Source organism: Microcebus murinus, chromosome 7 (genome assembly GCF_040939455.1).
Source record: "Microcebus murinus isolate Inina chromosome 7, M.murinus_Inina_mat1.0, whole genome shotgun sequence".
NCBI lineage: Eukaryota > Metazoa > Chordata > Mammalia > Primates > Cheirogaleidae > Microcebus > Microcebus murinus.
The window spans coordinates 23,177,890-23,193,870 of record NC_134110.1 but is presented as its reverse complement, the minus strand read 5'-3'; the positions used below and the strand labels follow the sequence as shown (position 1 = coordinate 23,193,870).

At 40.4% G+C, this 15,981-nt stretch overlaps 1 protein-coding gene across 1 annotated transcript in view; it reads right to left on the bottom strand.

The window, feature by feature from the left end:
• The window catches only part of GABRG3 (gamma-aminobutyric acid type A receptor subunit gamma3), a 435,843-nt gene that overhangs the window by 419,557 nt on the left and 305 nt on the right, over positions 1 to 15,981 (bottom strand). The window contains exon 2 of the mRNA XM_012759954.3: positions 10,892 to 11,040. Within this exon, the coding sequence (XP_012615408.1) occupies positions 10,892 to 11,040 (149 nt within the window). The remainder of the gene's footprint in view (positions 1 to 10,891; positions 11,041 to 15,981) is intronic.

Below are 15,981 nucleotides of genomic sequence, written 5' to 3'. Positions count from 1 at the left end.
ACAAACATAGTTTTAAGGTGAAAGGATGGAAAGATCTATACCCTACTAATACTAGTAAATGGAACGCTGAAGTAGTTATTTTAATACCAAAGTAGACTTCACAAGCAAAGAATAGCAGCTAATTCATTTCACAATCATAAAGTGGACAATTACTCAAGAGGTCATAAAAATCCTAAACGCATCTACCCCTTGTATAATGCTTCCAAGTTCATGATTCAAACACTGAGAGAACTAAAGAAAAATACACAGAGCCACAGTTACTGCCATAAACGTCAATATCCCCTCTCAATAATTGATAGAAATAGATGGAAATGCATCAAGTAGACTTTAACAAATTATGAACCAACTTCACCTAATTGATATAATTTATGAAAAACTCTACCTAACAACAGCTGAATATACATTCTTCCCAAATGCACCCCAAGATAGACCATATTCTCACTTTATTCAAAGTATGTTCTTTGACCACAGTATAATTCAATTAGAAATCAATACCAGAATGACATCTGGAAGAACCTCAAATATTTGGAAAATAAATACCCACCCACACATATAAATATCCCAGGGGTCAAAGAAGAAATTAAAAAGAAAATTAGAAGGTATTTTTTACTGAATGTACATGAAATAAAAACATTAAAATCTGTGGGATGCTGATAAAGTTATACTTATGAAGAAATTAATAACACTAAACATGAAAATTAGAAAAGGTCTCAAATCCATGCCTTCAGCTTCCACCTTAAGAAACTAGAAAAAGAGCAAATTAAACCCAAAATAAGCAGAAGAATGATAATATTACAGATGTATGTGTAAATCAGCAAACTAGAAACAGAAAAATGATAAATATTCCAATTCAGTGAGGCTTGGGTTTAGACCCTGGCTTCTGTATTTTAAAAACTCTGCAGGGAATTCTGATGCAATGCCAGGTTTGTGACCTGTTGGTCTAGATTTCCTTCAGAATCGCTTTAAACCATGATATCCTAGAAAACTATGATCTTTGCATCTACATTTGTCCTTCAAATATGAATTAGTAAAACAACAACCTGATCAATATGGGAACAGTAATACTTTATAAAAGGATCATGAAGATATTTTGGATCAACATGTTAATTACAGACTGATGAAATGCAGACAGCTGAACAGAAATCTCAAGGTAAGACACAGCATTTATGCCATGAAGCTGTCTAAGGGCTCTATCCCAGCACTCATGCACCAGACTGAAACAAGAGCCCAGACAGTGTAAGGGCTGGAAAGGATGGAAGGAAGACACCTGCCACTTCCAGCCAGCTCATGATGGGCCAGGTATTACCACCTGTAATCCTCACAGCACGCCTGGGATCCAGGTTTAACTACCCCATTTAGAGACAGAAACCCATGGGCCAGTGAAGCGGTTTCTTTCTCTTTGTGAAATCTGCTGGTAACTGGTGGGAGAACTCATTATTTGAGCCCAGATCTTTTCTCACTCAAACACCCTCTAATCCAGGGGAAGCTATTTTGCTCAATTCCTGGAGTAGTAATGAATAAACATAAGAAACAGATAATTTGTTATTCTATGAACCAAACTGAATATTCAAATCAAGTCCACTCACTAGATTATACCTCGGGACGTGTCACCTGAGTTATTTACCAAATCACATATAAGAAAAAATAAAATACTTAATATGCTGAGACCTCATTATACATTCCCTATGAAAAAATAAAACCCTAACACAAATTTTTAATGAACTGTGCTCTACATGGATGGGCTCTAGCGCAGCCTTTCCTCATACAGAACCCCGCCTAGATAAAAGAGCGCCCTGGTGACACCCTAAGTGCTCAGGGATGTGTGTGAGGGATCAGTGCCCAAAATGGCAGGGAACAGGCATGGCAGGGTCACTTGCCAACATGTGTTAAGCTGAGGTCTTAACCCAGCGGTCTAATTAGTTTCTCATACAGGTGACAGGTATAATTTCTTGACAAAATGTGTTCACCTCCCTTATGCTTTTGAATTAACTTTGTAAGAGAATCAGTTAACTAACTCTACAGTAATAGCTTTTACTTTTAAGCACAGCAATTAAGAATGTCTGTTTCCTCTCCTCCTACATCTGTTCCGAGAGTGGAGTGAATACATTTGAATTATTTTCTGGATATACAGTAATTGCTGGAAAATGACAACTCACCTGTCTGCATGGCAGACTGTGAAGTGTAGGTGAGGACTAACCAGGCTGGAACTGCAGTTGACACAGTGACTGACGTGCATGAAGAAGGGAAAACCTAGTTTGACTCAAGTAAGTCGCAGGGGTCTTCCAACAGGCAGTGACCAGCCACCAGCCGGGGGCAATTCGATCAAAAGCCATCAGTGCGTACTGGATGGGACACCACACAGTCTACCTCCAGTTCCCACTCCCTCCGACACACAAGCACCCACACTTCAAAGTTTTTACTTTATTCCTTTGGATTCAAACATTGTGTTTCCTATTTTTCTTAAAATATGAAAACAATCAGGATGAGAGACAGTTGTATGCATCCATTATCAATCATAATATCCTCCCAAAACATTTGATTCTTTGTACGGCCCTTCCCACATTTCAAAATTCTCTCAAATAGAGAGTTCCGATGCAAACTTTCAAAAATCTGCGGAAGGCGTGGTAGGTAGGGGTGCTCCATTTACACCAGGACCAGCAGCTCGGAAACAGGGGGTGGGTTGGGGGGCTTTCTCTGCTTCCCAAGGGCTCCTACAGTCCTCTCACATTCGTAACCGGTAGTCCCTAAGCATTTGTCTTACAGTTCTATGGCAACTCAACTATGCTTCTAATTCTTCACTGAAAGATATCAAGGAGCTGCATAAAAAGACTTGTTTAAAAATCATACTTTGAGGCCCACTTGTGATTGCCTTTAAAATATATTACCTGTAACAAACTTAATGCCTGACCTATTTGAGAGGTCACAGTCCCACTGTTTAGTCATTTTCTCTTTCACCTTCCTCCTGTACCACCCAGTGGGGAATTGTCCAGGTCACCTCAGCATTCCCGAGTCAGTGCCCAGGTGTTATGTCCAGCTCTGGAAAGTCTGAAGGAAAGGAGCCCCTGGTGGTATCTTCCTCCAATGCCCCACCAAAGTGGTGTGTGTGGGCACCCCCAGTCGAGAAGGAGGAGGCCCCTGGATCCTGTCGTGGGTGATGGCAACAACTCGTCACCTCCTCCCCCATGCAGCCAGCTGCCTCTCTTGCCGGATACTCTCCATTCTACATTCAGCAGGAGTTTTAACTAAACTGGGAAAATACTCTTCAGAAAAGAAGTTTAATATGTAAACACCTGAAGAAGAGGACTAGACAATTAAGCCCTCCAGCCATGGACACGGGCAAGAGAATATCAGTCAGATGTTTGATCTGAATTAAATGAACCCAATGGTCATTGCTATGCATTTCCTACATCTTCACAGAGTGTCCATTCACCTTGAAAAGCCAATATGTATCCTTTTATTTTCCCAACATGATCACATTTGGCAGAGATTGCCCAGATAACAGAGAGGGAATTTGTATTCTCCAACAATCTCTTCTCAGGAGAGTGGTTCAAATTTCTGGAAACCCTGAAGGGAGAGAAATTCACCTAGGCCACTTCCCTTTCTTTTCACAATTTTCTTGTTAAAAGGTTTATCCTCCTCCAGCCTTTCCCAGCTCACATGACAAGATCTGTTCCGGAGATAAATGACACCCTGCATAACCCTGAACTATTAGAGTTAAGGACACGGCTGAAGCATTACTTAAAATGATGGATAGTTAAAGAAGGGGAACTAAAACAGATACATCCGTAATTTAGAGATTAATTGAGGAGAAATAATAGCTGGGAGAGCAGTCAGTATTTTTAAAACATAATAATCACAATTTGTATTATGAAAACTAATTAGAGGATTCCATGCAGATATGTTACTTCCACACAACACAAATGAGTCTGTTCAATTCCATCTATTTGTTGTTAAAAATAACTGTGATGAGACGAGTTATGTCCTGATGTTGGATCTTTGTGCTGCAGTTGGGCTACATATGTTGGGAGATGCCAACATACACGGAAGCCTCTATAGTTAGGAATTGGGAACTGTGCCCCAGAAAAAAGAAAAGACCAACGCTCAGCTGCACATTGTGGAAAGTACACAATAGTGCTGTAGAACCTGCTTTGTGGTCACACCACATCATGTCATCCTCAAGATAGTCCTTCAGAAATTATTTATTGCCCCATTTTAAAGATGAAAAAACTGATGCTAGAAGTAACTCATCCACCCCAGTGGGGAGGTGAGACAGGACAGGTCATAACAGAAGGCTTCTTGTAGGGAGGACCTCAAGGGTGCAGGTGAGCTCAGAACAGAAGTGAGAGAAAGGGGCTAAGACAACAGCAAAATCAAGGGGCCAGTGAGGAAAACAGGAGCTGGCATCCCTGAAGTATAGAACAGGCTATTCACAGTCAGAAAATGAAAGTAGAGAAGCAGGCATGGGGTATATAATGGCCTGCCTCTTTAAGCCATTTTAAGGGGCTTGTGCTTTATTCTAGAAGTAAAGTGGAATTTTCAAGAGCTTCAAATTAAACAGGCTTAATTTAAGCTGAAGGTGAGATTACCCATAACTGCTCCTAGGTGCTATTTGGAGACCCCCTTCTCTTTCCCTCACCAGCAGAAGAAGGGCCCAGGACAGGGCTTGGTGCAGAACGGATGTTCAGCACACACTGGCTGACTGACCAAGGGTCAGGGGGTGAGCAATAAGCTGGCAGTTCCAATAAACCAATGGTAAACCCATGAACGGTACATTATGTAAATATAAGGTCACTGTACCTTGATGAGGAGGCATGATATAATAGTTACAGCAAATGAAAAAGGCTAGATTTGAAAAAAGTCATGAGAAAAGAAAAGGAATTCAGATGCTTACAGAAAATTCTCCTTTACAGCAGAGCTCTTCTGAGCCTTGAAAGAAAATGGTGTCTGATTCAGCAAGAGAACTGCCCTTGGGCAGTTCCCTCTTCTCTGATTGAATGTCTGCAGGTTGCTGGATTCTGCCAATGAGACATTATTTAGCACTTAAATCAGATAGGAAGACAAATCCTAAGATGTCTCAGTGATCGTCAGGACTTTTGTCAGGCCCCTTTCCTGCTCCAAGGACCATGACGATGTTCCTGGTGGAGCTTTAAACTCGTGAAGCCAAAAAGGAGCATCCTGCGTTATGGTTTTATATTTAGTTGTTTTTTGAAAAATCTCTTTCACTCAAAGAGCACAGAGATCTTCTCATGTGTGATACTGACTTATGAGGACCAAATGACAGGATGCTTTAGAACTACAGTCCTCAACCTGCAGGCTGAGGACCAGTACTGGTCCATGGCCTGTTAGGAACCAGATGCACAGCAGGAGGTGGGCTGTGGGTGAGCAAGTGAAACTTAATCTGTATTTACAGCTGCTCCCCATCACATGCATGTGGCATAAGCTCCGCCTCCTGTCAGATCAGTGGCAGCATTAGATTCTCATAGGAGCCCGAACCCTACTGTAAAGTGCACCTGCAAGGGATCTAGGTTGCTTGCTCTTCATGAGCATCTAATGCCTGATGATCCGAGGTGGAGCTGAGGCAGTGATGATAGCAGCTGCAAATATAGATTATCATTAGCAGAGAGGTTTGACTGCTCAATAAATGTCATGCGCTTGAATCATCCCAAAACCATTCCCCACCCCCTCCCCAGTCCATGGAAAAACTGTCTTCCATGAAACTGGTCCCTGGTACCAAAAAGGTTGGGGACCGCTGCTCTAGAAGAGTTACTGTCTTTAAAAGACACACTTGTTCTAGTGTATATGTATGCTATTGTATTTGGGAAATTCACAATTCTTTATGTACACAACGGAAAAATAAAATCTTAGAATTGTGAATTCTGCTTGCCTGTTGCACATGAGAGGACGTAAGTATATCCCCTTCCAAGTGTAGCACTGTGTGTGGTGGGTGAGAGGCTTGTTTTTTAACAGGCTTGCATTGAGTTCTCAATAAATGGTGCGACAGCTAAATGATCTTGCTACAGAGTCAGAGAGATCTATGTTGGCAGCCAACCTCACCCACTTTCTGCCCATGTCCAATCTTCTACCTCAGAGGATGAATGTGGTGCCAAATGGTATCAGAGAAGGAAGGTGCTTCACTGTGGTCTAGCACAAGAACAGCAAAGTACCAGCTGAGCTAAGCTTGTCCAACAGGGCAAGGTTCAAGTCTTGTGTATCTTTGCTCTAAGGTCGAGCAGTGTCTGACTATCAATGAGGAAATTAGTGACATTTTGTAAATCATCTCCTTCCACATAAATGCAGAAGTGCAGAATTTCTGCACACTTTTCACCCTAGATAGAGTTTTTTATATAATTATGGTGGAAAAACTGTGGTGACAACTGAATTTCTGAACCTCTTGCAATAGTAATTTAGATTTATCACTCATCGAATAAGCATTTCAAAGCTGGAAGGAAGTTTAAGAGTAATTTGGTCCCTCTTCTTCCCCGAATAGAAGAGGTAACTGAGGTGCAGAAAGAGGATATGACTTCAGCATTGTGCTGAACATGCATCTTCAAGCTCTGCCCACACTGCACCACAAGGATTTTGAAATTCTATGACTGTTGGAACTAGTGTAGTTCTAGGTCCTGCCTAGGATCTAGATAAACTGGAGTCCTGGGCTTGGAAAGATGGAGGGACAGTGTGGCTCCGGCAGTGGTGAGGGCTGGCAAGTGGCTGCGCTCTAAATGCAATAGAGCCTCATGGAGAAGAAGGAGCAAGGCAAGGCCACAGTGCCTGCTGTAGTACCCCTGTCCATCATCACCACAAAGACAGCAGGGCCACGTGCAGCATTGTATGCACCACTTCTCTCCGGGCCAAACACACCACCCTTGTTTTGGATCAGAATGTGTTTTTTTAACCTGCCAATTATTAATCTATCCAAACAACTGATAGAAAGCTAGACAACAAATAAGCAAGACTATAGAACTCAACAACACTAACAATAGGACCCACCCCACCCACCAACAGCAGAATACACATTATTTTCCAGTGCCCATGGAACATTTACCAAGACAGACCATATCCTGGGCCATAAATCAAACATTAACAAATTTAAAAGAATTAAATTCATATAAAGTATGTTCTCTGATCACAATGAGATCAAACCAGAAATCAATAACAGATAACAAGAACATTTCCAAACACCTGGAAACTAAAGACACACTTCTAAATAATCCATGGGTTTAAAAAATCTCAATGAAAATAAAAAATATACTTTGAATTGAATCAAAAAGAAAATGCAACATATCAAGATTCGTGGGATAAAGTTAAAGCAGTAGAGAGAGGACAATTTGGAGCACTGAATGCTTAAGTAATAAAAGAATAGCCTCAACCCAAGAATCTAAGTTCCACTTCAAGAAAAAGATCAAAAGAACTCAAAGCAAGTAGAAGAAAGGAAAAAATAAAGATGAAAACAACTTTTGATCAAATTGGAAACAGAAAAACAAGAGATAAAAATAAAGACACAAAAAGTTGGTTCTTTTAAAAGGTCAGTGTAACAAATCTCTAGCAAGACTGATAAAGAAAAAGGAAGATGCCCCAAGCTACCAGTATCAGAAATGAAACAGGCCCTGTAGACATTACAAAGATCATAAGGGAATAGCAGGAAAAATTCTGCAAACTTAAGTTTGACAACTTAAAGGAAATGGACAAATTTCTTGAAAAAAACTACCACAACTTACCTAATGTAAAATTGATACTTTGAATAAACTTATACCTATAGAGGAGATGATTTTATAATTTAAAAATCCCAGGAAAGAACTCTCCTGACACAGAGGGTACCACCAGAGAATTCTATCAAGCACTTAAAGAAGAATTAAACTCTTACACAATTGATTCCAGAAAACAGAAAATATGGGTACTTTCCAACCTATTTTTGAAGCTAATATTACCTAAGGCAGAAAAAAAGTCCCTCAAGAATAGACATGCAAAAATCCCTAACAAAACATTAGCTAATACAATTCAGCAATATAAAAAAGAGTTTTTTAAAATGAGTATTATTAAATACTATGACTAAGTGGGATTTATTGCAGGGATGCAATGCTGATTCAATATTTGAAAATCAATGAATGTAATCTACCATATTAATGGGCCAAAGGAAAAAATCACACGATCATTATCAATCGATGCAGTTAAAGTATTTGGCAAAATTCATGCCCATTCCCAGAATTCGCTAAAATAAAAAAAACAAAAACAAAACAAAACAAACAAACAAACAAACAAAGTGTCTCAGAAAATTAAGAGTAGCAGGGAGTTTCTTAACTAGATAAAGAACATATATACAATACCATCAGCTAACATGATACTGAATAGTGAAAGACTGAGTACTTTTCCCCTGATATCTGGAAAAAGACTCACACTCACACTACTGCTATTCAGCATAGTGCTGAAAGTTCTAGCCAGTGCAGTAGGCAGGAAAGGAAATGAAAGACATACAGATTGGAAAACAAGAAACAAAACTCTCCCTATTTGCAGATGACGTGATAGTTGGTATACACAGAAAATTCCAAGGAATCTATTAGAAAAAAAAAAAACACAAAAAAACCTAAAACTAATAAGAGAGTTCAACAAATCAGAAGCCAATTCATCAACTTACAAAATTTAACTGTATCTCTGTATACAAACTATGAACACAGAAAAATATGAAATCTGAAAACGAAGTACCATTTACAATTGCTAAAAATATTTACTTACTGCTCAAAATAAATCTAGTAAAATATATTCAGGACTTGTATATTTATAACTATAAGCCACTGATGTAAGAAATTAAAGGAGGCCATGGTGGTTTATGTCTGTAATCCCAGCACTTTAGGAATTCAAGGTGAGAGGATCACTTGAAGCCAGGAGTTAAAGATCAGCCTAGGCTACACAGTGAGACCTGGTCTCTGCAATAAATAAAAAACATTAGCTGAGTGTGGTGGAGTGCACCTGTAGTACCTCCCAGCTACTCAGAAGGTGGAAACAGGATCACTTGAGCCTAAGAGTCCAAGGTTACAGTGAGCTATGATTGTGTCACTACACTCCAGCCTGTGAAACAGAGTAAGACCCTGTCTCAAAAAGGAAAGAAATCAAAGAAGATCTCAATAATGGAGAGACATATTATGTTCACAGATTGGAAGAACCAACATAGTAAAGATGTCAATTTTTTCCAAATTAATGTAAAGGCTTAATACAATTCCCAGCAAAATCTCAGCAAGATTTTTTATAGATATAGACAAGATTATTCTAAAATGTATAGGGAAAAGCAAATGAACTATAAGAAGTTAAGATAACATTGAAAAAGAGGAATAAAGAGGTTGAATTACTCTACCCAATTTCAGGACTAATATAGCTACAGTAATCAAAACTGTGGGTATTGACAGAGTGACAGACACATAGATAAACAGAACAAAATAGAGAACCAGAAATAGCCTACATTAGTTAAGCCAACTGATTTTTGACAACTGCATAAAAGCAACTGAATCGAGGAAAGATAGTCTTTTCAACAAATGCTGCTGCAGTAATTGTGTATCCTTGGAGGGTGGGGGAAGAAATAAGATCTAAACATCACATTTTGATTTTATATAAAAATTAACTTAAAACAGGTAATGAATTAAAATTTACAGCATAAAATTTTAAAACTTTCAGGAGAAAATCTTCAGGAACTAGGGTTTCATGAAGAATTCCTAGATATTACTTCAAAAACATGGTCCATAAAAGAAAAATCAATAAATTGGATTTCACCAATATTAAGAACTTTTACTCTGTGAAAGATCCTGTTAAGAGGATAAAATACATGCTACAGATTTGACAAAGGAATCATATCTAGAATATATAGGGAACTCCCAATACTCAACACTAAAAAAAAAAAGCCAAAAATTTCAGTTTTTAAAAGGGCAAATAACATAAAGAGACATTTCAACACAGAGGACATATTTATGGCGAATAAGTGCATTAAAAGAGTTCAATTTTCATTAACAATTAGGAAAATAGAAATTAAGGCAACAATGAAATATCAACCTATTAAATATATATCTACTAGGGTAGCTAAAATAAAAAACAGTGACAATACCAATTGCTGGTAAGGACACAGAGAAACTGGATCTCTCAAATTGTACTGGTAGAAATAAAAAATGGGATAGCCACTTTGGAAAAAAGTTTAAAAGGGCCCTGAACAACTAAAAATATACCCATCATATGACCTAGCAATCATACTCCTGAGCATTTACCCCACAGAATAAAATTTTATGCCCACATAAAAACCTGTATACAAATGTGCACAGTCATCTTACTTGTAATAGACAAAAACTAGAAAGAATAAAAATGTTCCTCAAGAGGTGAATGGATAAACAAACTGTGATACATCCATACCTTGAAAGTCTACTCAGGAATAAGAAAGAACAAACTACTGATATACATAACCGGAATGGATCTCAAAATCATTTTGTGAATAAAGAAAAGCCAGTCTCAAAAGATCAATAATTGCATGTACATAACAGTCTCAGAATGATAACAATACATAAATGAAAAGGAAATCAGTGGCTAAAGTTAGGAATTTGGGGAGATGGAAGTGGGCGTGACTATAAAGAGACAGCAAGAGGGGATCTTTGTGGTGATGAAATAGCTTTATATCTTGAGCATAGTGGTCATTACACAAGTGAACACATGATAAAACAACACAGAACCATGCAAACACATTGTACCAATGTCAATTTCCTGATTTTGATATTGTCCTATAGTTATCAATGTGTGAAGAGTACAGAAGACCTTTCTGTACTATCTTTGTAACACTCTGTGGATTTATAATTATTCAAAACTAAAAATTTTAGAAATATATCATCACAGTATATTTTCTATTTGAATAGCAAATAACACTCACTTCCAATATCCGGCCTCAGCTTTTTATCATATTCTCTTAGCAACTTGTTGAGAATAAGAGTCACGTCGGTGTCCTGGGATTTTGGAGCCAAGACCCACTTTTGGTTTGACAATGAATCTTCAGATTCATCCTCTTCCACCTTTCTGGACCTGTAGTTATGGCACAAAATGTGACGTGTAAGTTGCAGCAGTGGCTCCAGGATGTGCCTTAAGTTTGTCCTATCCAAGTGGCACTGAAATGGGTAGAAAGTACCCAGTACCCTCAGCCCAATCATATATGTTGCCTCTAAAATATAAAAATAAATGAAAAACAAATGAGGAATACTCAATAGGAAAAATGCTACTGCTATGAACATGGCATAATGTTTTCATTAAACATCAGAAGACCATTCCATGTACAAGTTAAACTACAGACACTGGAATAGGTGAATCAGTGCCAGAAAATCAACCTACAGGCAATGAGCAGTACATCCTTGGATCCAACTTGAGAACTTTCGAGGTCAAGGCACAAACCTCCCAGAAGTTTATCGTAGAGTGTACTGTTGTTTCCAACCCCACCACCAAGACCTCATTTTAGCTGAAGGTGAGAATAGCTTCTCCAGAGTGGATTCACTCAAAATATTTGAGTCTGACTTCCATGCTTCTCTTGGAGGTGGGAGTCTGGGGGCCTAGCTAGACATGTGGACACTATGAGTTGATCACTCTGCCCACACTCGCATGGGGGGCAAGGAGCAGGGATGTTGGCCGGCAACTGGTGAAGGCCTGCTGCCAATTTTACATGCCTCTTGCAACACAAACTGACTCATCTCTTGAAGAGCATGCTAATGCACACATTAGAAATTAAGATCTTTCTAATACATCTTCAATATGTCGGCTTCTTACTAAATGTGTCCCGTGAATGCTTGGGCATCTCTTGAGCTTGACCTCAGGATAATAAGCTGGTTTGCTTTCTTTCAGGTTCTGGAGATTTTTAGGATTTTTAAAACTTTCTTCTCATTTATAATTGACATATATTTGACAAGCTAGTTTTCTCAGTGAGTGAGACCATCTCAGGGTTGGAAAGTAGAGGGTTTCTTTCTGCCTTGGGGCAGCATTGCTGGATGGACAACCATTGACCCTGGCAAGAAAGCTCGTAAAACAAATAAACTCTTCCTTTGTAGTCTGTCAGTGTGTGTGCCTTAACAACTTTTGTATTCACAGAAGAGAACAAAAAACAGCAAAGAAAGCTGCACTGAGGTATATTTGTCCTGACTGGGTATGAGCTCATTTCTGTTGAGCTTCTCAGACAGGAGTCAAAATGTCAGTGCTGTGTTAGGGCACTGTACTTGAAGCTAATTTTTAGAATTGTCTAAATTATCTATAATAAATGTGAAATTAATAAAAAGGTAAACTTTTTAAAGTTCATTTCTTCTACTTCATTAAAGTCTTCATAATCATATATACTTATATGTATATATGTCATGTATTATACACATGAGTCTTACATGCATGAGTTTATATTAACTAGCCATAAAAGACTAGAGGTGTGGTCAGATAGCTGAAACCTGGATGAACTTATATACACATATAAGAGATCTGGATATTAAGTATGTGGCATAGGTCTGGAAGAATGACTTCCCACTTAAATTTTTCCTAGGCTATAATTCTATTCTTGACTACCTATTGTTTAAATAAATCAGCCATAGAAACTATGAATTGCTGTGGATTTTTATCGACATCCAATATTCACCATCAATAAGAACTTATAAAATTTGGGATACATGTTCAATAAGGGGCATGCTGCATTTCATTATTTGCAAAGCTGAACTTTTACAAATGATACTACAGAATTTTAAATGTTACTCTAAAACATTTCAGGTCATCAGGAGTATTATCAGGAATGCTAATTTTATTATCTTGCAGGGGAGGGGGAACACCCACAGAGTAGGGTGAAGCATTTGGGTAGCTCAGAGCCAAGCACTGCCCACAGGACCAGGCAAATCATTCCAGAGCAAAAGTATCTGGGGCAGTGTGGAAAGAGAGGTAGCTCACCTCGGCAGAGCCAGGCACAACATTCTCAGGACACCTGGCAGCTCAGCCACTGCCTTCCTCTCTCCCTGGGCTATGTCTCTTTCTCCTACCTCCCTCCTTCCTCCTCTTGCTCCCTTTCCTCTGCTCCTCCCCCACCACTACAGAACCAAACCATGGGCTCCACACTCTGTTATTTTCTATTGTCCCACGATCACAGGTACACAAATTGAGCACACTGACTAGCCCTGCATCATTCTTTATATACAAGGCTTAGTTTCTAAACATTACATTGAGCTACTTCAATAACAGGTATTACAATGAGCCTAATTCTCCCTCTAGTGGTGATGAGAGGGTTTTCCTAAAATTGCGTAAGCGTCTTCCTTGGGCAGGTGGGAGTGAGGGAGAACAAGAATAGGAAAGCAGGAGCACTCTCTCCCATCCCTTCAGGTGTACGGGGACCCCAGCTCTGCAGCCAGGCTGGGTGGGCAGCAGGAAGCACAGGGCCAGGATGCTCTTGGCCTCTCGGCTGCCAGCACCATGCTCCTCCCATGCTGAACGAAACAGAAGCCTCACATTGCTGGTGCCAGCCCAACCAGCCCCACAGGAAAATCCCTGCTTTGATGAAACCAAATGTCACCTCAGGGGACCCACTAGAACACGGATAAAACAGAAATTTTCCTTTTTTTTCTAAATTCTAAGTGAGTTATATATAATCTTTATGAGCACTCTGTTCCTTGGATTGTTGGATCATAAACACCATCACTGCAATTAGCTCTTTCTTAAAAATAAATTGGTGATGTATTGTCATTGTCAAACAACTGCTCTACCCTCAGACGTTATTTTCATGTCTCACACCTTCGCTTCAACCAAAAGGACAGAGACAGAGTCTGACGTATTTTTAAACATTAAAAGGAGCTCCTAAACCTCAGAAAGCAGTTAAGTATCTTGAAGACATCACCAAGGTCTAGGTGTGACAGAGTGTGTTTTATGTATAATGAGCTCATCCGTGCGTCAAAATAGGGAACCTCATCCCCAACCTGGGGGCAGCCATCACCAGCCACAAGGCACAACTGTCAGAACCTTTTCCAGGGAACCTCCACACCAGGAAGGCATTCCAGAATGCAAATGAGAACCCTCTCAGAATTGATAAATTTTGAAAGATGACACTGGACATCAGATTGTTTTATATGTCTGTAAAACCCATTCAAAGAACAAAGACACTTTCAAAGGACAGACATGTTACAATAAAGTTAGCATAAATTTGGATTTTTTCCAACTGATAATGCAATCTCTACTATTAAGGCCAAGGAGCCAACCCAGACACAGAACATACTGAAATCATAACATCTGCCTCGGTGGAAGGAAAGGGTGAGGAATCCCACAGGACTTTAAATCTATTTGGGAATCTCTAAAATCCTGACTCCTTGAGGTAGATACTAACATATCTTCCTATCAGGGACACAAAGTCATAAGGACAATAGGCAGTTTTCTTCTAGAATGTTGAGTATCTAGAGATCTAAACAGTTGATTACTTAACCCTGAATTTCATGTCACTTCTTTGAACTGGTGGCACTAGAAAAGTCAGGTAGATGTGACTTCGGGCCTCTACATTATGCCTGGTACTGCCTGCCTGTCTTCCACCTCAAAACAGAGATACATATATCCAGATAGAAGCAATCTCAGAAAGCACATTTCCATTTCTTTTACCAGCTGTCTCTTTAGAAAGAAACTTCAGCTGAAAGACCCAAGGAGTGATGTGCTTGGTTGAGAGAGTTGCCTGTGAGTCACCAGTGGAGTCTGCCTTTCACATTCTCAACTCAGCAAAGATGGGCAGTTTGAAGGGGAGGACCAAGGCTTTCTTCCTCATTGTAAGCACCTCTAAGGTGGGAGTGAGAATTGGGGCCCTCTTCACGTTTTGTAGGATTTATTCACCTGTCTTCCTAGTTCCTTGGTACTTCCCAAATATAAATGAAAATGCAAAACCTCCTGGCATTGCTCCTGACAGCTGCAGGGCTTGTAGCCCACAAGGATGCTCTCCAATTCTCTAGCTCCCAGACCCAGGAAATGGAGAAGCGTCAAAACAAGAGTCTTTGGGGAACAGGGGTGCACTGAGATTCCTAGCGTGGGGATAGAGGAAGAGGCAGGAAGCTGCTCTGATTTTCAAAGCACAGAGCAGTCTGCAAGCTCTAATCAGAGATCCAGACAGGGAGACAGAATTAAAGAAACCAAACCCAGAATCTCCAGTTGTGTTTACAGCAACAGTGTTTAACTCTTCTGGCCCCACTGCTCTTATATCCTCATGAGCCCTTTTCATCCCTTCTGGAGCATTTCTAAGCTCTCATTGCCTAGTTGCTGTTCTGGGAGGAAGGTTAAGGGTATTCCTGGGGAGATAATTTCTTACATTACTCGGCAGAAGGCTTCTTGTCAATTTCAACATGCTTGTTTTATGGGGACAGAAGAGTGTATGTTCCTGTGTGTGAAAAGTGGCTGATCTAAAAGGGGGGTGTGTGTGTGTGTGTGTGTGTGCAGAACCTACAAGGGGAGTCCTTTCAAAGAAGCAGGGCTCTCTGCTGCCCATCTGGTCCCAACCACCCCCCCGCACCCCCCTCCACACACACACACCTGCCCCTGGCCCATTAGCTCTTCCCAGTCTGATCTAAACTGGGCTGCTAGGAAATCACGACTCCCGGGTCGTGGGAAATTTCGGAGTGCTGGAAACGGTAGAGAATGTCGGTCAATGTATGTGCGAGAGCCCCTGGAACAGTTGGAGTGGGAATAACGCGCAGGTAAGGAGGTAGAAACAGCTCCTGTCCTGTGGTCATGGTTTTCAAAACCCCTAAAAACCACCAGATCCTAAAAACGTCAGGAGACGAACCCCTTAATCTCAGAGTCCCCATATTCCTGGTTGCAGAGGAGCCTGCTGCCACCCAGCCGGAAGAGGCAGATGGCTGTGGTCAGGGGGAGACAGGACAGGTGAGGCGCGGGCGGACTTCCCATACCCTCCCGGCCGGCTGTACCGCAGCCCAGCCGACGGCGGGGCGCGCCAGGAACTCCGGCCGGCGCACAGCGCCCCCCGCCGCC